Below are 25,131 nucleotides of genomic sequence, written 5' to 3'. Positions count from 1 at the left end.
ACGCTGAAATCTAGAAAAGAAAACTGACTGGGTAAACAAAGTAAATATGTGAAAAGAGGTGTGCAGTCACTCGTCTTTGAGAAGCACTCTGTTTCTCGGGCACATAGCACGGCAGCAGTAGAAGCAGCAGCCTTGCCCTTGGTGCTCATTTCTTGCCACTCTAAATGCCTCCTCGGAGCCAGCATACACTGGCTGCTGCTGATCATGCTGTGAGACACCTGCACTGGCTACTAGGCTTGTCATGACGCACAAAACCCTACCATCTTCAGCTTGACATTGTGCAAGTTATAATTATTCATCCAAATGAATATGTCAGAGCAGCAGCAGCAGACCTCTCATCAGAGCAAAAGAAAAATACATCAAAACATTATCAACCCAGCAGGAAGACAGGGACCATAAGGAAAATTACCCATTTTTAATATGGATGCCACAAAGTCATGCCTATTATTTTACAGAAAGAAAGGAAAATAAAGATCTTCTAAGTTTAAAGTCCAGAAACACTGAATCCAAATAGGAAATGTACAAAAAGGAGACAGGGAATTTTTAAAAATCAATTATCTGGCACCTGTTTACAATCTTTTAAATGTAAGTTTGCTGTTAGACTACAATACTACAATTCTTTATGAACCATAACTGTTTAAAAATTGTTTTAAAAAGGTAAAAAGATAGTAACTCCCACAGCAGAATTGTTTCCAATAGGCCAATGAAAAAAGGCCACACACAGCAAAGAATTGATGTTGCTTCACACTTTCAAAACATAAACTAACATTGCCAACACTTTTATCATGTCGAAAACACTCAAGAGTTCATCTGGAAATAGCAGCAAAATGCTTAACAATGTATACCTAAACTCTAACAATGGACAATTTTAGTAGTACATGGAGAAGAAAAATAAAATCACCCCAGACCACCACAAACGAAGATGCATCCAAATTCTATAAGCATATATAAAAAAGGCAAATGTAAATATAATTTCTATCTCATATTTAAATGTGAAAAAAGTAGAACTTTTACAATAAACTTTCAATGAATATCTTTTTAAAACAAGATACAAAAAATTTTCTCATTCAAGACACATAAAGCAGAAATCACAATGAAGAAACTGATAAATGTGACCACACTGAATATTAAACTTCTGATTGACAAAATATATCAAAGTTAAAAAGCATGCCACAGGGATAAGACACTTATATCCCATATAACCAATACATAATTAGTATCCAAAGTATGTAAGAAATGCTTATAATAAAAGACAAAAATTTAAGTAGGCAAAGATTATAAACACGACAATAAAGAGTATCAGTTCTTAATAGCAATTAAGATCAGAGTAAAACCAGACTGACTTAGCAAGGATGTGGGAGAGTAGAAATTACTGTGCATTGCCGGGTAGGAGGATAAAGCTACAAACCAATTTGGGAAGATAATTTGGCAATGTTTGGTAACCTCAAAGAGGTACACTCCTTACAATTCAGCATTTTCACTCCAAAGCATAAACCATACTAAAAGTCTCACATGTATGAAAGGAGACATAGAAAGGTGTTTACAGCAGCACTGTTTAGTAAGAAATTGTGCAAGAAACTGTGAACAACCATATCATTAGGACACTGAATAAACTCACTGGGGGATTCATATAATGAAATGATATAAAGCATTTAAAATGTACTACAGGCATAGATCATGGGTAAATCTCAGAAACAATGTTGTTTAAAAAAGACTGAAAATGCTATAGGATATGGCATAAACAAATGTAGCAAAAGAGTATGCATGGATAGCATACACGTCAATTCCAGGCAAAAGATTTTCCTCTAGAAAGGGAAAGAAGGAAAGAAAGGAAAGGAGAGAAGAAAAAGAGGAGTAAAATTTTAAGTCCCAGAACATTTTATTCCTAAAAGAGAGACAAAAAGATATCTGAAACAAATGTGATAAATATTAAACATGCCAAATATGAGTTGTGGTTAAAATGATGTCTAAATTTTTATCTGTACTATACTAAATTCTAATATGTTCTTTTAATTTAAAAAAAATGCAATTCCAGTTACTACTAATTAATTCTGTATTCTTAGAACTAATACAAAATAGAAAACCTGACATACAACACAATTAAATCTAAATCTGGATTTGAATTAATATTATAGACACTTATTCCACGCTTATATGTGCAAGGCACTTAGCTGGTGTTAAGTAGGGACACAAAATTTAGAAGAAATTGCTCTTAAGATTTTGTAGTGTTAGAGTCACAAACTAATTTTGTTAAATGGCAAGAAGGTAACTGCTAAACAGTCCTTTTGTGGAGATGCGAACTTCTTCACAGATTAAAGCCTGAGGAAAACTTGCATGATTAAACATGCTAAAAAAAAAAAAAAAAAAAAAACTAGGAAATTCATCAAAAATATATTCTTCAACCTTGGGATTTTGATAAACATTAAATTATAATCTACAGATAACATATGGAAAGAGTAATACAATCTAGGTACAATGTTATCTCATGATCTCATATCATACATAAAATTTATAGAGGCAAACTGAAAATGTATAGTCATATTTTTCAAAAACTATGCAATTTATGTACAACTCCAATTCTTTAAAAAAACACACACAGTATTTCTTATGTATTTATAACACATATCACAACACCAAAAGCAAATCATAGTGTTTTTCATCACCTATATTTTGCTGTGTTTTCTTGATTTCCATTAGAAGGAGGGAGACTGTTTTGTTTTTAAAGAAGAAAATGAGAAAAATATATTTTAAATGTAGATGGTATAATTTAATATTTGAAATCTCATAAGACAATGTAAATGCTGTTAGACTTTTTTTTTTAACTGACAAGATGATTACTTTACTGTATATATTAGAATTTAAATGTAAGCATAAATTTTCACTTGAACCTACCAAAATTTCATAACAAAAATAAGAGTAGCCTGTACTCAGAGTATTTGTTAAATGCCACTAGGAATTTTTTTCACTTTGCATAAGAACAGAAAGATTCTCTTCATTTTCATATCGATTTACTTGGTGAGACATTAGATTACCTGTCATTAGATTTTTCTTTGAATCTAACCACCATCCTGCCAGATCTTTAAAAGTCACACATGTCAATGTTGATGACAGAACTATTGATAATCATACCACATTTTATCTACATAATGGTACAATTTACAGTGCACTCCTAAATACATTAACTTGTTAGATATCACCAATGTATTGAGAAATTAAACTGACAGGAGCAGGAGAAAGAATCAAAGTAAGAATATTCCAAAGCATATGCAAAAAGAATATAGTATAAGTTCAAGAACAAACTAAGGACAAACACTTTAGAACAATAAAAACTGAAGAGAAATGGCAGGATTTATATTTTCATTCATTACTCATTCTCCTCTGAAAAAGATTCTCTGATATTATGTCTGAAAAGTTCCATCCGATTTTTAACCTACTGCTAACTGCTTTATAAAAGAGCTACTTGGATTTAAAATTAAAGGACAATTTCTGTCAACAGAGCTTTTTCATGTTTATTTAAAATGGAGCATAAAGATCTAAAGGCTGAAAGGGGTGTCTGTGTGTATGTGTTTGGAGGATGGGGAAAGAGGTGGGGAGAGTCACAGGGCAGGAAGAATGGACATCAACTGCTAGGAAATATGAAAGCAACACTCTCAAAATCCTGTTTATAAATAAATGTTTAAAGAAAGCTGAAAAAACCACTTTATAATGGCCACTTAAAATGCTTTTTAGCTACTTAAAATAAATTTAAGAATTTACCTGTGGTGTCCAGGAAACAGAAAATGGAACAGGAAAATCCACAACACAATCTGGTGATTCTGCAGGGTACTATAAAAAAGCATAAAATTAGGGTCATTTTTGTTTCACTGTGACAATTTCACATAAAATATTTTAGAAAAACTGAATATATTAGGAAAAGTATTTCTATAAATTCAGAGGTATTATATATTTTTTGGTTCTACTATTATAAAGGTGTATAAGAGCTGATAAACAGTCAACAAGCTCAAGAGGTACAAAGTGTAGTGATTTGGGGATGCCAAACCAATCAGTTTTGAATACAGAGTAATGAACTAAGTTTCTGGGCAGCTGCTAATGTGATTTGAGGGACAAACCACACTGAACCTGTTTCTTTATCTTTAATATGACAGATCAAAATGGTTGATATTTCATTTCCTTTCAGTCTAAAATTTAACCTCAAACAGCCTCAGTCACTATTTAAAGAGCCAATACTTGTTAAAAGAATCAAGAAATGCACAAAATGAACCATATAGTTATCAAATAAAGTATTTTCCACAATAAAGCATTTAATTTTAGCAAGAAGACAAATAAAAAGAAACAATGAAATGCCTTCTGGTTTATTAAGGAAAAACAAAATATTAGGTTTAAGAAAAAATTTTTCATGGTTGATAAACAGAAAATTAATCCCTCAATAGTTCTATACAAGAAGTGATAGCCAAAGGACTAACCACAATTCTAAGTTAACAAAGACAAAAGATAGCTTCCTTAAAATCAATTTTGTTACTAGAAAATTCTATTACATGATTTCTCTAAGATTCAGTTTGGATTCTTAAAAGTCACACGTAATTTTTAAAACGCTCACTTCTTTTCTTTAAAAAGCTAAATTTACTAAAAAGAAAACTCATTTTAGGAAAACTCCTTTCTCTCATTTGACAAAATAACCTAAGTTTTAGACTTTCACTTTTTTCAACCTTTTATTTTTAACTACTTCTCTGCATAGCAAAAGGGCACAAAAAATTACCACAACAGTATTTGTTACAAACATCAGTCCATTTGAAATCAATGCTTCAAAAAGAATTAACATTCAATTATGACAGGCTGGCTAAAAATAAACCTGTCATTGTATACTCTGACTAATGGAATCTGGCTATGCAGAACTGATATCACAAGGGTAAATACAAGGAATCTATATAAACATATAACCATGCTCTAATTTGGGGGGGAAGAAAGGACGATGTGGCTGAGATTACAGAAGCAGCCCTACTTCAGACAATTCAAACTATTAGATGATGTTCTTCCGATTATAACTGCTGCAATCACTAGAAAAACAATTTGCATGCAGTTTTTACAAGTCATGTGATTATCTCAAAGTAAATGCAGGGGGAGATCTTAGCTTTCTTTGGTTTATGATTCTGCTAATTAACTCCTGACCTTGGACAAGTCATTTAACTTCTCTGGCTGTTTTATATGTAAAAATGATAGAACACAACCAAGAGCATTGTAAAATCTCTTTTCCCTCTAAAATGTGAATTTTCTGCGAAAAAAAATAAAAAATGCAAACTTAAAACCTCCTTGTGTCAAAAATGGAACATTCAGTTTACCTTGAGTTGCTGCTATTTGTCTATCTGGCTGACAATGAACAATATCAACTGTCTAAACAATCATCAATCAAGGTTAAGAACTTAATGCTTTCTGTATACAGAAGAGATAAACCCAGTAAAGTACCTGTAACTTTGGAAATCATTAAGTATATATGGCACATTATGATAAAGGAGAATTATGATCCTACATTCAAAAAGGGCTCAGGGTACTAAATGGCACATATATACTGATAAAGAGAGCCACAAGGAGTTAAACAAAAGCAGGTTAAAATAAATATGATTCCACATATCTGAGATAACATTCAGATATATATTTAGGTACTTTTATGCAAACATACAAATATGTATACAATAAATTAGACTGATCTATAAATAGTTGGCTTTACAGAGTCAATGTATAAATATAGTATTATATTCACATTCAAGATCAATTCTGTTTATATAATAATATTACATAACTGTATCGAACCTAAAAGGCACAAATTTATATAATTCTGGATGATTTAACATGACTCATCAGTAAACATCCCTAGATACTCATTTTTGGAGTTGTGTGTATTGTTGTTATCAGTTGCTCAGTCATGTCTGACTCTTTGCAACCCCACGGACTATAACACGCCAGGATTCCCTGTCCTTCACTGTCTCCCAGAGCTTACTCAAACTCATGTCCATTGAGTAATACTAACTACAATCTATGTAACTAAGTACGATACTGTAAAATGACTATCAAATTCAGTATTTTTCAAGCCACTAGAGATTGTCAAAGTTTTACTTTAGAAATCTAGTTGACAATAATAACTAAAGCTCCACATAAAGAAATAAACTTAAAAATAGGTACAGTAATTAATATAGTTTTTCAAGTCTCACTTGAAGCAATTCAAATTAATAACTGTAAGAGAATATAATTATTTAATATTGAGTATATACTTTCATAACAAACAATATTTATTAGACTCTACAGCATACATTCCTAAGGAAAAATTTAACCCAACTCAATTCATGACTGGAGTCCCTGGCAGAATAATACATACAAATTGCAGCAGATTATAAAAATAGTCATCAGAGTGCCCAGTCTCAGAAACATCTATGATTTGTTTTTCAAGTAGTTCTGATCTTAGCCAAAGCTAAGAAAGCTCTGGGCTACCTCTTTTTTAAAGAAAAGACAAAAATTTCATCTTATGGTTTAGGATGAACTATAAATACTGCATTAAAAATACACTTATAAAAATGCCAAAATTCAACTGTTTTCCTTATGGTATTTCTTTTTGATTATATGTTCACTTTTAATAGAAGAAGTCTGGACAGAATTCATATTATTTTCTTTGTGGGTTTTTGGAGACAGTGAGGCCGAGGGGCAGAACTGGTAGAGTTGTATTCAAGAAAAAAAACAAACACGTTATGAGATATCAAACAGTATCAGATAAAAGAAACAGGTTTGTGTACTTACAAAAGTAATCATGCTGCAAGGTTTGTCAAAAAAAAAAAGCCTGACCCTATAAAATTCAGTTTGGATTAAGATTTTGCATTGTATTAAGGACACTTTAACATGTAAGTTGTAGCTTTCACTGTTTTTAACTGACAATCCCAAATATTCTTAAGAAAGAAATTACCACACCTGAAAAACAACTTTGGTCTCTGTGAAAATTGAACTAAATGGACAATTTAAGACTAATAAGTCAACCAACCTAAGATTCATTTAGTTTCTGCCTTTTTTTTTTAATGCAGATTTTTTTTTCTCCCTAATTTCTTAAAAACTCAAAGCTTTCTCTTCTTTCTTGCCAGGGCATCCATAATAGTGCTTTATAGCTATCGGTGCTGTAAAAATTCACACCTGAAAATATTCTCCAGAGAAATATTAAAAGGGCCACCTTTATCTACTTTGAAAAATTTTAAGAAAAAGCAGAGAGGATGGACCATTCTAGTGGCTAAACATCCTCCCTCTGAATACTATCAAAAATATCATTAATTAGAATAAATAAAATCTTATAGATGTAGTTACAAGCAATGTAGATGTAAATCATTATCTCTCAGTAGAAAAGATGGCAAGAAATGAGGCTATCAGAAAAAATAGAATCAGGATAGGATGTATTTTAAATTCTTCATTTTGGTCTTCATAGCAGCAACTTTTATCAATGTACAAAATATAAACAAATAAAACTCTGAAGAAACTGACAGAACCTTGCCACTGGCAGTATGTGACCTTTGCAAGGATAAAGGCAGATATCTCCTTGATTAAAAAAAATTTTTTTTAATTAAAAAGGAAAATAAGTGTTTTCACTTTTATTTAATAAAAATATTCATGTAACTTATTTTACAATTAATATTTATATCCCACTAATATTTTCTCAAAACATATCACATATGAATCTTAAAACTATAAACATTTGGTGTATAAGAAAAAGAACGAGTTGTTTCTCAGTTTGTCTGATAGAGAGGCACTATAAGATATCAACTTTTCTGTGTCACCCCAGCACAGCTTTATGTATTAATTCTCTCATGAAAAGCTTAAATGCCAGACACATTTTTAAAAAGGACAAACACAATTGATCTTTTCATCGCTATAATCTTCTGAAATAGAGTTGATTGATGACTTGTAAGAACAATAAAAAAAAGTTAGATGACCTGGTTTTCTCAAATTCTAATGTTTCTCCAGTGATTACTAAGTATATGAGTAATATCCTGAACTTGCTTGTTCTACTTATTTCTCAAAATTCACAATGTATAATTAAAAAATGATGAAATAGCTATGCATTATGCCCATAAAATTAGTAGTTATAGATCACTAGGCTGTAAGGGCTCTATAAATAGAGGTATCAATAGAGGTAACCTCTGCAAAATTTTTAAAACCAGAAGTAAAAAAATTCCAGCCAAGAAAATAAAAAGTATCCATACGTATGGGTCTGTGTTTGGGTTATGGTGGTAAGTCAGAAATAAGAACAAAGGTAATTCATAAAAAAATAAAAGTTGAAGACAAAAGACTCCTTAGTAGAACTTGGGATAGCAGAAACTCCCAACTCTTTTCTACATAGGATGTTACAAACATAACATCATGGTATTTTGAAGCTACCAAGCCTTATTTGATCAAATCTGAACTAAAACAGTGACATGAAACTATATCTAGACTTTTGGAAACATTATAATGAGTAAATCAGAGGCATTCCAAAATAATTTCTTTAGGGGTCATATATATATATTTTTAGAAGCAACTAGCACTTGTTTACATTGAAAACATTTTCAGAATTCACTTCACAAGATATTTCCTGGTCAGTAACAGTCTAACGAAGCACATACCTTCGCCTTCAACTTGACGGTGATTAGATGCTCTCTACCAGAAACATCTGCTTTTAACTTGATGGTACTAAAGCAAGGATCCACAGACACAAGCCTGGTGAGTAGAAAGGAATAAAAAAAGATCGCAATGGGGAGGGTGAGGCTGGGGGGAAGAAGAGGTTGGAGGATGGTAGGAATTGAAAATATTTGCTATATTCCTATTAATCCATTACAAAAATTAATCAGAGGAATTTCTGCATGCCATCCCATTCTGCTGCTATAGATTTACTACCGTTACGACACCAGCCCAGTGCCTAATGCAGCCATAGATCTCCGGATTATTTACAACGTGTGTCAAGGCTCACACTGTGGTCAGTGAGCACTACGTTTCGGCTTTCCATCACTGGAACCTTTGGCACACACAGCATGTTCCTGTCAGACTCTACTTATGTACACATTAAACTTCCTGTCAAACTCTTTGATCCATTTCTGTAGTTTTATACAGTATGAGACGTTTATGCTTCCTTTATTTGTTTTTCTCCTCGATGAACTTCTCCTTTATTATCAATAATGTTACTGTACAAACACCTGGCGAATATTAGTTCATATACTCAAATTGATCCTCGAAGGAAAGTGCTGTGTAAGCAGAGGTACCGCCTGGTCTCCCAACAATAAATTTTCTTGTTGTGCAACATATAGCTTCTGACATTTAACCTGGGCATGTATTCAAGATGACTAATATTTTAAACATATAGCACAAGCACAATTGTTTTGGCTTTAAGTTGCTCTAAATGCATGAATTTTCTCAAATGGAAACCAATACCCTTTGAAATATGTCATTCTGTAAAAATACAGTCCCTTGAGTAGCATAAGCTACTGCCAAAAAGGATCAAATTTAGCAGTATATTTACTGGTGAACTGGGCACATGGATATTTTTTTTGACATTTTTACAATACCACTCTCTTGTAAAGATAAAAAGTAGCCTAAGAGTGTTGCGCAACTTATCACCCAGACTGATGGCAAAACCGATTAGAGTTCAACACTAACATCAGCCTCCTAACCCAAGAACCATTTTTTTCTAAACACTCTGTGCTGTTAAGTCACTGGCCAGATATAATAGTAAAATAGGTCAATTTCAAGAAATTCTGGGCAATAAAGCTGTGGAATACTATCTGTAATGAAAAGATCTCAAACTGAAAATACAAATCTTGAATAACAAGAAAGTAAAACAGAACAATCTTTTTCAACAGAAAAAAAATTTATCATCATCTATGAAAACTCTAGGTCTTAGAAAACAAATGAAGCCAAAATTATTCTAGAAATGTCTACTTACATAAAAGTATCAATGAATTTATATAGATAATCATTTTTTTCTTTCAGCTTTATCTGTAAACATCACAAATTCCCCTCCCCTCCAAAATGTAGAACATAGGACTTTATCCTATGTTTTATCAATATGACTGTAAGGGTTAGATACACGGGCATCTGACTCTGAGGACATCAACATTCCAGATTCAAGATGTTGAGAAGAACGTATGTATTTATATCTTCTCTACTCATATACAAAAAATGGAATTTCAAAGAGACATACATAAACCCACAGTTACAAAAAGCACCAACCAAAGCAAATTTTCAACAAACTGTATAAAAATGTAAAGTGGTCAGAAGTGCACTGACTGACCAAACAGATCAGAAGACAGAAAATAAGGCTCTAGAAGGGAGCCAGCTGGCCAAACCAGAACGTCCACAGGAGACAGGGCGTTGTTGATGTGTGGGAAGAGATTAAGAGAATTTTTTTAAAATATAAGAAACCAGAATGGGAAGAGGAAATTTTAAACTAAATTATAAACAATAAAGCTACGTTAAAAATGGTAATTGCTCTACCATTAGCTTTTCAGTGAAAAATATTTATGTAGTCATAAAAAATTAAACTGCTTACTAATTACAATTTTTAGAATTCAGCAATAGACATAGCTAGCAGACTTAATTATAGTTACAGAAATGAATGTAAATATATTTGATCATTGCAATTTAAAAGACAAGAACTGAGAAGTAGAAAGGGGAAAGATATGAGGAGGGAAGATTAGAAACATTAAATTTTGTAATTGCTAATTTGAGAGTAAGAGATACCATTTTTGAGCAGACATGTAAGAAGTTTAAGAAACAGTAAAGCTAGTAGAAGAATAAAAGAATAGTGATGAAGGGAGAGAGAAGATAGTATATGAACTAAGTTTATTTTTATTACAGTAATTAATCAGTATGTAATTCTGAAAAATCAAGCAATGCTAAATATAGGCATATTTTTAAAAAATACAGAAGTTACTTATAAACATGAACATTTCATAGTGTTTGTCGCAAAGAATAAGACCAGGGATGGGAAGCGGTATGGAAAAAGCCTGTTGCTTTTCATTATAATCCCTAAATAGTTTAGAAGCATGATGAATATATACACATAGAAAAAGCAAGAAGGAACATGGAGACAGAAGGAAAAACTAAATCACCAACAAGTATTTCTCATACTCCTCATTGCTGCTTGGCATCAACCTGTTCAAAATTATAGAACATCTATTAAATAAGACAGAAATAAAGTTCTAGTCTTTTGTTTGCAATCACAGGAACAAAAGATTATCTTCCCACAAAGTTTAAGATATAGAAATAATACATTAGAGAAAAACAACTTCATGCTCAAAGTATTGCCCTGAATCAAAAGGATTATAAGGTTAATTCCATTGAACTGTAAAACATAATTCAAACTTTAAAAAGTAATAATTTCAGGTTAATCTCAGCATGGTCATTTAAAATGAAACACTTTATCCACATTGATTCTACTTTGAGAAAGATGGAGAAAACTAAATGTGATCATCATATTAAGTACATGTGACCTAGATTGGCAAGTGTCCTCTAGTATTTATTCTCAGCTTCTTTCGTTTGGTAACAGGATCCCTGCCTCCACAGCACTCCCAGCTAAACTAAGTTTTGGCTGGGTACACTCTATCCAGCTAGTAACCCTTCCAGCTGCCCTTGGGTATCAGCATATCATTATATTTTGGCCAATGTACTACAAGCAGAAGTGATATGTACACCTTTCAGATCATTTGTAACTAAATATTGGCCATACCTCCCACCACCTCTCCTATTCTCTCTTCCTAGAGTAGAACTTAGGCTAATATGACCCATCAAAGTCCATGCAGACTTTGACTCTCTGAAGACTTCAATACTCCAGATTCAAGGTGCTGAGAAGAGTGTATGTATTTATATCTTCTCTCTACTAACATACAAAAAATGGAATTTTTTAAGAACAACCTCTTAACGCAGGTCTGACCAACAGAACTTTCTGTGATGATGGTATCTGCACTGTCCAAAGACTAGCCATTAAACACCTGTAGCTATGGAGGACTTAAAATGTAGCTAATATAAATATAAATATTAGTCAACTCATTGGAAAAGACCCTAATGCTGGGAAAGACTGAAGGCAGGAGAAGAGGGTGACAGAGGATGAGATGGTTGGATGGACATGAACTTGGGCGAACTGTGGGAGATCGTGAGGAAGAAGGAGGCCTGGCTGCAGTCCCTGGGGTTGCAAACAGTCGCACATGACCTGTTCTGTGTGACACTCTGAGGATTTGGAGTTCTTTGTAAACAGCAACTCAGCCTGTGCCTTAACTAGCATAATATACATCTCTTATCTGTTCACAACAGAAAAGAATATCTTAACGTTTGTCCTACAGAATAGATGTTAAATGGGAAAAAGCAGTAATATGCTCTTACAAATAAAATTAAAATCAGTTTTTCTTTAAAAGTTATTTTAAATTGGATAGCTCAATTTAAACAATATGAAATAATTTCTACTCATTTAAATAATACATTGCGGGAATTTTATTGGAAAACTCATTTTTTTGAGAAGCTATAAAATCATATTTAAAATTTATATTTAGAAGGAGTCTAGGTATCTACTACTTAGCTAGATATATTCTAAAATTGACTAAGAAAAAATAAAAACAAAAATATAAAATCTAAAGAAATAAAACACTATACTTTTTGCACTTGAATTTCCATTTATCATTTGCTGCATTTCTTTGTAAGTTACTGCTTACAATAAGTAAATGGTACTAAACTTAAAGAGTTAATTTTTTTAAACATTTGAAAGGGATACTTAAGCTTTAGAGAGGTTTTTCTGGTTAATAGGTAAATGTTATCAATACAGAAAAAAAAAATGTGCTTTGTATCTCTTGAAATACTTGGTATTTATTTTGACAAAAGCTTAAGTTTTATAGGTTCTTTAAATATCTAGATGCACTTATATAGTAATAACACCAAAAGGGAGACTGAAGACTTGCATGTTTTAATAAAGCATCACAGTTTGTTTCCATCCTTAATCTTAAGTATTAACTTTTTCCAAAAATCACTTCCCTAATTGACATTTTAACTCCATATCTTTTCTCTGTGTGTGTGCTCACTCAGTTGCGTCCGACTCTTTGAGACACCACAGACTAGCAATGGCCAGGTTTCTCTGTCTATAGAATTGTCAGGCGAGTGTATGCTCCTCGGTTCTTTGTCTCATCACAACAAAGATTTGGAGTGACGGACATTAAAGCCCTCAGCGAGTCACAGCTGTTGGGTCTTGGACAGACCATGTTATAGCTCTTAGACAAATCAATGTTACAGCTTTATTTTATTTAGACGATAGCAGGAGAATCCAACCTCGAAGAAGAGAAGAGAGTGGAGGAGCGCGCCAGCGCAGGGGGGAGGAGGGAGGGAGGGAGACAGAGGGAGAGTGCCCGTACGCAAGCATGGGAGAGAGAGAAAGAGAGAGCGAGCCTTTGGCTCCTCTTTTTATGTTTTTTTTTTTCTTCCCCCTGGGCCTGTCCTATGCAAACTGGGCTTAGGCGGGAGCGCTGTTCTACCTAAAGTCCTCACTCCGGTCCTCGGACCTTCCTTTGACCTTCCTCTGCTCTATTTTCACGGGCTTTTCCCGTTCTGTCTTTTAGCCACCGCCATTTTGGACTCCTTTTTCCTATTCTAACTACCTAACAGAATTTTCCAGACAAAAATACTGGAGTGGGCTGCCATTTCCTTCTCCAGGGAATCTTCCCTACCCAGGGGTAAAACCCACATCTCTTGTGTCTCCTGCACTGGCAGGCAGATTGTTTATCACTGCACCACCTGGGAAGCGCCACACCTCTATCCTGCCTTCTGCTAGATAACCTTTCCAAGTATCTTATTAACATATCAACCATTTACTCAAAAATATTCAGTGAGTCCCCCCATTGCCTGGCATATAAAGAATCCTTAGTTTAATAGTTAAGACCTATCGGTCTGACCCCAATATAAATCCTCTTACACAACCAACCAATCCACTCTGAAGTCCAAAAATGAATTGCACATTTCCATCGCCTCTACCTTCTCTCCTCCATTCCCACCCTTTTAAAGCTTTTTATAGTCCTTCCAAACTTTCCCACTGTTCACCTCCTCGAAGAACCTTCCTAAATTATCTGTAGTGAAAAAACACTTCACCTTTATCAAAACTATCATACAGCTCCTTTTCATGGACGTTTTGCCTTCCAATCAAGTAACTATTTAAAATAAGGAATATGTAAGTTTTATTAATATTTACCTATGGATGTGTCCATGTTCTATGTATCAAATAATATAAACAAGTTGCTGTCAGACTGGTTCATATTTACTGATTCACATGTAAGTCTTATAAAATTAAAGCAAATTCTTCTTTGAATTAAAGAAAAATAAATGCAAAAAGTCAAAATGGTTGTCTGAAGAGGCCTTAAAAACAGCTGTGAAAAGAAGAGAAATGAAAGGCAAAGGAGATAAGGAAAGGTATACCCATTTGAATGCAGAGTTCCAAAGAATAGCAAGGAGAGATGAGTCTTCCTCAATTAAAAAAAAAAAAAAAAGAGTCTTCCTCAATGAAAAATGCAAATAGAGGGAAACAATAGAATGGGAAAGACTAGAGATCTCTTCAAGAAAATTAGAGATATCAAGGGAACATTTCATGCAAAGACAGGCATGATAAAGGACAGAAATGGTATGGACCTAACAGAAGCAGAAGATATTAAGAAGAGGTGGCAAGAATACACAGAACTGTACAAAAAAGATCTTCATGACCCAGATAACCATGATGATGGTGGGATCACTTACCTAGAGCCAGGCATCCTGGACTGTGAAGTCAAATGAGTCAGAAAGAGAGTTCCATAAAAACATCTATTTCTGCTTTACTGACTATACCAAAGCCTTTGACTGTGTGGATCACAATAAACTGTGGAAAATTCTTCAAGAAATGGGAATATCAGACCACCTTACCTGCCTCTTGAGAAACCTGTATGCAGGTCAAGAAGCAACAGCTAGAACTGGACACAAAACAACAGACTGGTTCCAAATAGGAAAAGGAGTATGTCAAGGCTGTATATTGTCACCCTGCTTATTTAACTTATATGCAGAGTACATCATGAGAAATGCTGGGCGGGATGAAGCACAACCTGGAATCAAAGACTGCCAGCAGAAATATCAGTAACCTCAGATATGCAGATAACACCACCCTTATGGCAGAAAGTGAAGAAGAACTAAAGAGCCTCTTGATGAAAGTGAAAGAGGAGACTGAAAAAAGTTGGCTTAAAGCGCAACATTCAGAAAACTAAGATCATGGCATCTGGTCCCATCACTTCATGGCAAACAGATGGGGAAACAGTGGAAACAGTGACAGACTTTATTTTGGGGGGCTCCAGAATCACTACAGATGGTGATTGCAGCCATGAAGTTAAAAGACACTTGCTCCTTGGAAGAAAAGTTATGTCTAACCTAGACAGCATATTCAAAAGCAGAGACATTACTTTGCAACAAAGGTCTGTCTAGTCAAAACTATGGTTTTTCCAGTAGTCATGTATGGATGTGACAGTTGCACTATAAAAAAGCTAAGCGCAGAAGACTTGATGCTTTTGAATGTGGTGTTGGAGAAGACTCTTGAGAGTCCCTTGGACTGCAAGGAGATACAACCAGTCCATCCTAAAAGAAATCAGTCCTGAATATTCACTGGAAGGACTGATGCTGAAGCTGAAACTGCAATCCTTTGGCCACCTGATGCGAAGAACTGACTCACTGGAAAAGACCCTGATACTGGGAATGATTGAAGGCGGGAGGACAAGGGGATGAGATGGTTGGATGGCATCACCAACTCAATGGACATGAGTATGAGTAAACTCCGGGGGCTGGTGATGGACAGGGAGGCCTGGCGTGCTGCAGTCCATGGGGTCACAGAGTCGGACACGACTGAGCAACTGAACTGAACTGTACTGGGACACATTTGAGACTAAATAAAAGCCAAGATAAAAGGAATTAGGACTATCCTATGTAGATATAGATATAGATCAACCATTCTATTATGCTGGTGTAAACTTAATTGCAGTTTTGGACAGCAAATTTTAAATAATTTTAATTAGGCTCAAACACATTTTTATTAATCAAAATAGGGCATCATTACAATCATTTTTGTCAAGGAGAAATAACTTTGTTTATTCCTGTAGTGCAAAAGTCCATGCCTCAGGGTTTGATCAACTCTTGGAAAGCATTTTCTGCCTCCTGCTGGTTGTAGAAGCGTTTTCCCTGCAAAAAGTTGCTTGAAGAAATGATTGGTTGGCAAGAGGTCAGGTGAATATGGAGGATGAGGCAAAACCTCATAACCCAATTAATTCAACTTCTGAAGCACTGGTTGTGCAACTTGCTGAAAAACTGGGCCCTCTCTGTTAATCAATGCCAGCTGCAAGCATTGAAGTTTTTGATAGTTCTCATCGATTTGCTAAGCATACTTCTCAGGTACAATGGTTTCACCAGGATTCAGAAACCTGTACTTAATCAGACTGTCAGCAGACCACCAAACAACCATCAAACACTGACCATGACCTTTTTTGGGTGCAAATTTGGCCTTGGAAAGTGCTTTGGAGCTTCTTCTCGGTCCAATCGTGGAGCTGGTCATCACCAGTTGTCACATAAAATCCACTTTTTGTCACATGTCACAATCTGATGGAGAAATGGTTCACTGTTGATGCACAGAATAAGAGAAGACCACACTTCAAAATGACGATTTTATTTTTAATCTGCGGTCAGCTCATGATGTACCCACTTACCGAGTTTTCTCACCTTTCCAATTTTCTTCAAATGCCTAATGACTGTAGAATGGCTGATATTGAGTTCTTTAGCAACTTCTCAGGTAGTTGTAAGAGGATCAGCTTCAGTAATGCTCTTAACTGGTTGCTGTCAACTTCCGATGGCCTGCCACTACACTCATCTTCAAGGCTCTTATCTCCTTTGCAAAACTTTTTGAACCACCACTGCACTATATGTTCAGTTAGCATTTTCTGGGTCAAATGCATTTTTGATGTTGTGAGTTGTTTCCCCGCTTTATGACCCATTTTGAACTCAAATAAGAAAATCGCTCAAATTTGCTTTTTGTCTAACATCATTTCCATAGTCTAAAATAAACAGCAAGCAATGTCATTAGCAAAAAAAAAAAATGTAAAGTGAGAAATGTGAATTTAAGTGATGTATAACATAACCACATTAAATGTATTTTAATACCAAATGTCAAAACTTCAACAGTGCAAAACCGCGATTATTTTTGCACCAAATAATGAAAAGCAAACAATGCTTTCAACTTCAGGACATCCTTAATACCAAGCAGAAAATCCTGTTAAACCCTAAGGATTCTGCTTAATTCTTACTGTTTTAATGAGCTACTTACTCTGTAACACAACACAAGCAAAAGTTAACAGAAAGCTATCAAGACACTTTTTTGCATCACTCACTTTTTTGAGCCAGTTATAAACCCGAAATTATCCACAACTTCATCTCACCCTAGGACAACTTGTGTTTTTAGTGTGTTCTTACAAAAGTTGAAGCAAGTATAGAAATTATAATAATAGTAATCAAACTTAAGATGAGTTACTAATTCTCACTGTTTCTATTTTTTTAAAAGGTACAAGGAAAAATTTCAATCATATTTTAAATATTTCCTTTTTTCTAACTTTTATTTTTTTTCCACAAAACCTGATCCTACAGAGTTGATTAGATATATCGAGTATGTAATTTAAAAACACACCTAAGTTTTCCTTACCTTAAAAAAAATCCTTCTTTTTATGATTGGATTTTACTACTCCACTAACAAATCTACAAGATTATTATTTAGAGTGTAAGTAAAATATAGACTGTATTGACATGGTCGAGGAATCATGAGAGTTTGAAAATCCGTTTACATCCATTTGTCATGCAAATCATTATGTATGTTATTTTAAAAAATATTTTAAATTAAAAACTTGGTCAGCTGCTCAGGCAGGGCCTCAAAAGGTAACAAATCTAGCATGAAGACAGTAGTTCAGGTCTCATTTTTAACTCCATGGGTCCTGAAATCCAATAGTATCAGTGTCTCAAGTGTACTAGGCCTGATTTAAGAATTAAGTCACAACAATAAAACTGAAAGATATTCTTACTTTGCCAGACAGTGGTGGATAAATACTGACAAAACCTTACTATATGGCTTCTCACAATTCATGCAATCAACTTCTCTTCTGCTAACACATTATTTGTAAAGACTATGAAACAAATGATTAGGTAACAGCAGGTATATTCTAATTCAATCATGCATCCTAATTAATATAAGTAAACTATGATTTTTCATAAATCTAAGCAACAGATTTGAAAACTATCATTTTTTCACATGGTCAATTTTTTCCATAAGGAGAGTCACACTTTGAGGCTGAAAGTAATAAAATCTATATCCAATTACTTGAGGGAGCTTTACTAAAGGCTTCACCAGAGCCATCTCCAGAGCACAACTCCAAGAAGCATCGTCAAGCCAAATACCAGAGCGCTGTTATGCAGTCAGCCTTGGCCATGTACATGCATCTTATAAGCAAAGTTGGGGATAAAAATATACATCTTGAAATTTTTTTGGAGAATTAAATAGGAAGTATAAAGTAGCTAGCAAGAACTTATAATTGGAATTTCCTATATATAATAACCTTAGTCTAAAGGGAAGACAAACATTAATACTGTGATGAATGCTACAGTAGAGCATTCAGATCCATACCTTGGCTTTCATCTATTATCTGAGTTAGAGACCTGTTTCTTTTTTTCTCCCATATCAGAAGAACGTGTATAAAGCAAAGCAAAAGTCAGTACTTTTATGTATCTATAAAAACACTTATTCCATAAATATTTTATATACTTGCATTACTTCTAACTTTGTTGCTAACAGCTCTCAAAAAATCCTTTGAGTGTATTCCATAGTATCTACCTGAGTTAGAATTAGGTACTACTGGAATCATCTACTTAAATTCTGATTCTTCTACTAGATGTAAGTTTCATGAGGAATCTTAAGTCTTGCTTGTGTATCTTCACTGCCTTATATTGTAGGCATTCAATAAATAATAGGTAGAAAAAAATAAATTATTCAATGCTTCAACTAATCCTCATTATTGAAGTTCTCCCCAAAATGTCACATCTACTTAGAAATTGCCTCAAACTATCAAAATAACAGAAATAAAACAAGAACATTGCTTCTTCCCTGTCCAAGGCCTTCCTACACCCCCATCTTCTAAACACTAAAATCTCAATATTTAAGCATCAGAAAATAAATCAAAGTAATTTTTCTCTTCAATCACTTCAAATCCAAAGAATAATCAGGTCCATGACATCAATGGCTCAGATGTTAAAGAATCTGTCTGCAATGCAGAAGACCTGGGTTGGATCCATGAGTCAGGAAGATACCCTGGAGAAGGGAATGGCTACCCACTCCAATATTCTTGCCAGGAGAACTACACAGACAGAGAAGCCTGGTGGTATACAGCCCATAGGGCTGAAAACAGTAGGACGTGCCTGAGCGACTTTCACTTTCATGACATCAATGCCTGAAGAAAAATATTCGTAACTTCAGCAGAATTGTTAAAAGTGCACCTCAATTCATTATTTGTCTTCTCTGTCTCTAAAAAAGGTTTCATCTATCCCAAATCCTATTCAGGAACGACACCTTATCAGATAAGGTTAATTTCATGAATATGCACTAACCAGTTCTCAATCTCACCATAATGGTACATTTAAAATTATACATAACATCCACTTCTGGCTAAAAAATGGAATACCTTAGACCAAATCTTCCAATGAGAACAACAACTAAAGCAGCCTGATGACAAGGAAAAGAAAAAGAAAGTCTCAAGGTGTCAAAAAATTGCTAAGGCAACCAGGACTTGACAGACCAAGGTCCTGAAGAAGGGGGAACAGAGAAGAAGACAGACAACACTTCAGCCATTTTTCCCTCAAGGTATCTAGCAATGTCCCCCAAGGGAAGAAAAGGAGGATCTGAGGAAATTGGGCAAGCAGAGAGTTATTAGTAAGTAGCCAAACAAACAAACAGAAACAAAAGAACAAAAACCAAGTCAGCAGCATTTCTGGCAATCTCATGAGAATAGAGGAATAAAAATAAGAGACTTAAAGGTCCAGAATCTGGTGAAAAGGTAGGGTCAGAGACTGGAGCCTAATATTCATCAAATATTTCATCAAAACTTTTCATAAATTGCAAGGTATGAGAGGATAAAAAGCCAAGCAGAAAGCCAATGAAAAACAAAGTGTAATATTCAGAAATCTCATAATACTGAAGATAAATTAATTAGAATTTAGAACCCACTAGTGGGGAAGAGTCCCAGTGAACACACCTATGCTCTCAGTGGGAATCCCTGGAGGGCTAACTATAAAAGCAAAGTAAACAAGATGCATATGAAGCACTGCTCAAAATGGAGCCCAGATTCTAATGGAGAGGTAAACTAGCCTTACAAAGACAAAGATTAGAGTTTAGGCTCTACCAAGGGAGAAATCCAAATGAACACACTTGGCTCTTGCTTGAAAGCTCTGGAGGGTTATAGCCTGGGGGTGGAGGAGGGACAGTGAGAACCCTACAAAAACTACAACCCATCCTGAATCATTCAGTCTCTATGGCAACTTCCCCCCACTTTATTTTCCTAGCAAAAAAAAAAAAGTAAACCCTTTGAAGAAGAAAATATCATCCGGAGCCTCTAAATTTTTTAATACACAATATCCAACACTCAACAAAAGATTATCAGGCATAGCAATGAAGCCTGAATGGCCAAGGGCAAAACACTGAAGAACTGCCAGCAGGATAGAGAAAAAAGGAAAAAGGGGGCATTAGCTAGAATGCATAGAAATTAAGACAGCTTCCTCATTTCTCCCTTTATTGCCTTTTTTTTTTCTTTTTTAAGAAAAAAACAACCATATTATTGCTTCCCTGGTGGCTCAGATGGTAAAGAATGTGCCTGCAATGCCGGAGGCCTGGGTTCGATCCCTGGGTTGGGAAGATCCCCTGGAGAAGGAAACCACAGCCCACTCCAGTATTCTTGCCTGGAGAATCCCAGGGACAGAGGAGCCTGGCAGTCTACAGTTCATGGGGTCGCAAAGAGTCACACACGACTGAGCAACTTCTACAGTTCATGGGGTTGCAAAGAGTGGGACTTGACTGAGCAACTAATCTTTTACTTTTCACTTTACTTTACTTTTCACTTTACTTTTCACTTTTCAATCATGTTACTAAGCAGAAACAGGGAGACAACATTTTACATTTTTTGTTGTTGTTATACAGTATTCAACTTTGTACTGATTCAATTGTGACAATAAAGAAAAACCTTTACTTTTTGCTCTTAAAAAAAAAAGTCTAGGCCTTGGTATTTACCTAACAGAGTTAAAAAATAACATCCACATGAAAAACCTGCACATAGCTGTTTAAAGCAACCTTATTCCTAACTGCCAAAACCTGGAAGCAAGCAAGATGTCCTTCAGCTTGTGAATGGATAAACTGTGGTTCACCCAGACAATGAAATATTATTCAGTGCTACAAACAAATGAACTATGAAAAGATTGAGAAGAAATTTAAATACATATTACCAGTGAAATAAGTCAACATGAAAAGACTTCATAATGTATGATTCTAACTACATGATATTTTGGAAAAGGCAAAACTTTTGGAGACAGTGAACAGAGCAGTAGTTGCCAAAGGTCAGAGCAGAAGGGCTGAGTAGGTAGAACATAAGGTATTTCGGAGGCAGTGAAATTACTCTGTACCGTATTATAGTAGCAGATACATGTTTTTATACATTTGTCCAAAAAGAGAGAAAGTATATGACTAAGAGTATATGCTAATGTAAACTATGGTCTGGGGGTGATAACAATATGTCAGTGTGGGTTCATCCACTGTAACCAATGTACCACTCTGACAGGGGATGCTGATAATGGGGGAATCTAAGGGTTTATCTGGGAGAAGAAAGCATATGGAAAATCTCCATACCCTCCTAATTTTGTGATGATCCTAAAACTACTCTTAAAAAAACAAGTCTATTAACAAAAATTAATAAAAGTACCAGGGCATGCCAAGATCCAGCACTATACTGACAGAAAAATCACAAAAAAATAAATAAATTAAAAACAGACTCAAGGGAATCTAGATTATGGGAGTAGGTAGAAAAAATTTTAAACTATGAAAATATAGAGAAAAAATAAGAGAATTTCAATAGAGCATTAAAATCTAATAGAGTTATACTAACACCTAACAAAGTAGACATTAAGGCAAGAAATATTACTAGATACATAAAGAAACATTTAATGATGAGGGAAAATCACAAGGAAGATGCAGCAATTACAAATCTATATGCACTCTAAAATTAAAAACAGAACTTCAATATGATTCAGCAATTCCATTTCTGAGTGTATGTCTGAAACAAATCACAATGTCAAAGAGACACTTGCATACCCATCAATGAAGCATTATTTACAACAGCCAACATGGAAACAACCCAAGTGCCACTGACAGATGAATGGATCAATAAAATGTGGTCTGTGTGTGTATATATACACACACCATGGAATAGTTTTCAACCATTAAAAAAGAACATCCCATTACTTGCAACAATGTGGATGACCTCTAATGGGCATTATGCTAAATGAAATAAGACAAACAGAAAAAGACATGATTTCACTTATATGTGGCATGTAAAAAGTATCCTAAAATACTAAATTCATAGATACAGAGAAAAGACTGGGGGTTGCCAGAGATGGCTGTGGAAGGTGAGTGAAATGAATGAAAAGAGGTCATCAGGTACAAACTTCCAGTTAGAAAATAATTAATCGGAGTGTAACTGTATAGCTTATGTACATTACAGCTTATACAGTGACTATAGCTTATAATATCAAACAGATGACCCTTGAACAACATGAGGGTTAGATGCACCAACCTTCAACATAGTTGAAAATCCACCTATTAACTTTACAGTAGCTGTAAAGTTCCCTCCATAGCTGCACTTCCACATCCATGCATTAAACAAATGGCAGATCAGATAGTACTGCAGTAACATTCACCGAAAAAAAATCTGCATATAACAACCCATGATGTTCAAGGGTCAACTGTATTGTATATTTCAAAGCTGTTAAAAGTAAATCTTCCAAGCTCTCATCATAAGAAAAAAAATATGTATGTATGCTTACAGATGTTATCTAGACTTCTTGTGGCAATCATTTCATAATACATACACATACTGAATTATTATGTGTACATGTGTATGAGTTCAGTCACTCTGTTGTGTCTGCCTTTTACAACCCCATGGACTATATAGCCCACCAGTTTCCTCTGTCCATTCCATTTTCCAGGCAAGAATACAGGAGGACGTTGCCACTTCCTACTACAAGGGATCTTCCTGACCCAGAGATTGCACTCATATCTCCCTACACTGGTAGGCAGATTATTCTTTACCACTGAACCACCTGAGAAGTGCATTATGTTCTACACCTGAAACTAGTAATATGGTCAAGTATACCTCAATAAAAAAAATATTAAAAGCAATTCTTTAGTCAGGAGGAAAATTATTCCAGACAGGATAAAAATGCAGTAAGGAAGGAAGAAAGAACACTGGGAGGAATAATTATGTGTGTATATATAAAAATATTGACTTTAAAACCAATAATAATGTTTGTCAAATTTAAATATAGAATTAAAATGCATTATAACAATAACAACAGGGGGAGAAACTGCCATAGAGTTTTATATCCTCACAATATAAGAAAACTGATAAAGATAACAATATACATTTTGCTCTGTGTCTATTGTAATCTCTAAGGTAATCTCTAAAAGAATAAAAAAAGTATGTACTAACAAGTTAATAGAAAAATATAATAAAAACTGTGATTAATTTAAATAAAGGCAGATGAAGAGAAAAACACAAAATATATGAGACAAACAGAAAACATGTAGCAAGATGGTAGATATAAAACTAAGTAAATCAGGTGATGTCAGTCAATGGCAGTCAGAAGTTTCTAAAATTCTCCTCCCATACAATAGCAACAAGAAATTGACCCAAAAATGTCAGCAAAAAAGCAAATATACAAGGTGAGTGAGTGAAAGTCGTTCAGCTGTGTCCGACTCTTTGTGACCCCATGGACTGTAGCCCATCAGGGTCATCTGTCCATGGAATTCTCCAGGCCAGAATACTGGAAAGGGTAGCCTTTCCCTTCTTCAGGGGATCTTTCCAACTCAGGGATCAAACTCAGCTCTCCAGCATTGCAGGCAGATTCTTTACTGAGCCACAAGGGAAGTCCATATGTGGTGAGGGATATGCTAATTAATGCAACTGTTGTAATCCGTTCACAATATACAGGTATATCAAATCACCACACAGTACACTTTAAGTATGTTAAAATTTTAGTCAATTATATCTCACTACAACTAAAAGAAAACAAAGTAACACTGATAACTTCTTAGCTTACTGTGTACATAAAAAGGTTATTTTTTCCAAATTATATTTAGTATTTTACCTTGTAAGTCAATTTTTTATGCTGACACACCTTTAATTCATAGTCACAAAAAGGATCAGATACTCTAACTACAATGAAACGCTTTGACTAAAAACACAAACTGTTAAAGCTGCAAATATATCAAATTGAAATGTGTTAAGAAACAGGCATTTCTAAAACATATTTTAAAATAGACATACTTATCCCAACCAAGAGTTCTTATCTCTCCAATAAGGCTTGAGTAGAACTTGGGAGGAGGAGATAGTACATGCGGTTCTTTTTTATTCTTTAAAGCAACTTCCTGTTTAAAAGAAAAAACTTGAATCAGCTGTGGAATGCTACACAATGAATTATTAGTACCTGATTACAAAACACAACTCTTGCACCTCACTAACATGTCCATTATTTTGACAGAAAATCCACCTTATTTCCCTCCTCATAAAAAAAAAGACTAAAAAAGGGGTAAAGGACTGCACCAAAGGTCATGTAAAAATGTCAATTATTATACCATACAAACTTAAGTCTAATATTCTCCTAGACTATCATGTCTATCACAGATGAATAAGGATCACCAAAAAACAAAGCAAAATCCTCATCCTCAAGGCTTTACTATTTTTCTACCCCTGTGGATATGATGTTTGATAAAAAGAAACATGTACTTTAAAGAAAAGCCTGAAC

The 25,131-nt window shown here is 34.5% G+C and overlaps 1 protein-coding gene across 2 annotated transcripts in view; it reads right to left on the bottom strand.

Moving 5' to 3' along the window:
* FANCL (FA complementation group L) overlaps nt 1–25,131 on the bottom strand; it is an 83,365-nt gene that overhangs the window by 27,840 nt on the left and 30,394 nt on the right. For both annotated transcript variants that reach the window (XM_065929243.1, XM_065929244.1), the window contains exons 5-7: nt 24,654–24,754; nt 8,628–8,721; nt 3,757–3,825 (exon numbers count right to left, since the gene is read on the bottom strand). In XM_065929243.1, the coding sequence (XP_065785315.1) occupies nt 3,757–3,825; nt 8,628–8,721; nt 24,654–24,754 (264 nt within the window). The remainder of the gene's footprint in view (nt 1–3,756; nt 3,826–8,627; nt 8,722–24,653; nt 24,755–25,131) is intronic.

Source organism: Muntiacus reevesi, chromosome 3 (assembly GCF_963930625.1).
Source record: "Muntiacus reevesi chromosome 3, mMunRee1.1, whole genome shotgun sequence".
NCBI classification, from domain to species: domain Eukaryota; kingdom Metazoa; phylum Chordata; class Mammalia; order Artiodactyla; family Cervidae; genus Muntiacus; species Muntiacus reevesi.
This window is presented reverse-complemented; position numbering and strand designations above follow the sequence as displayed.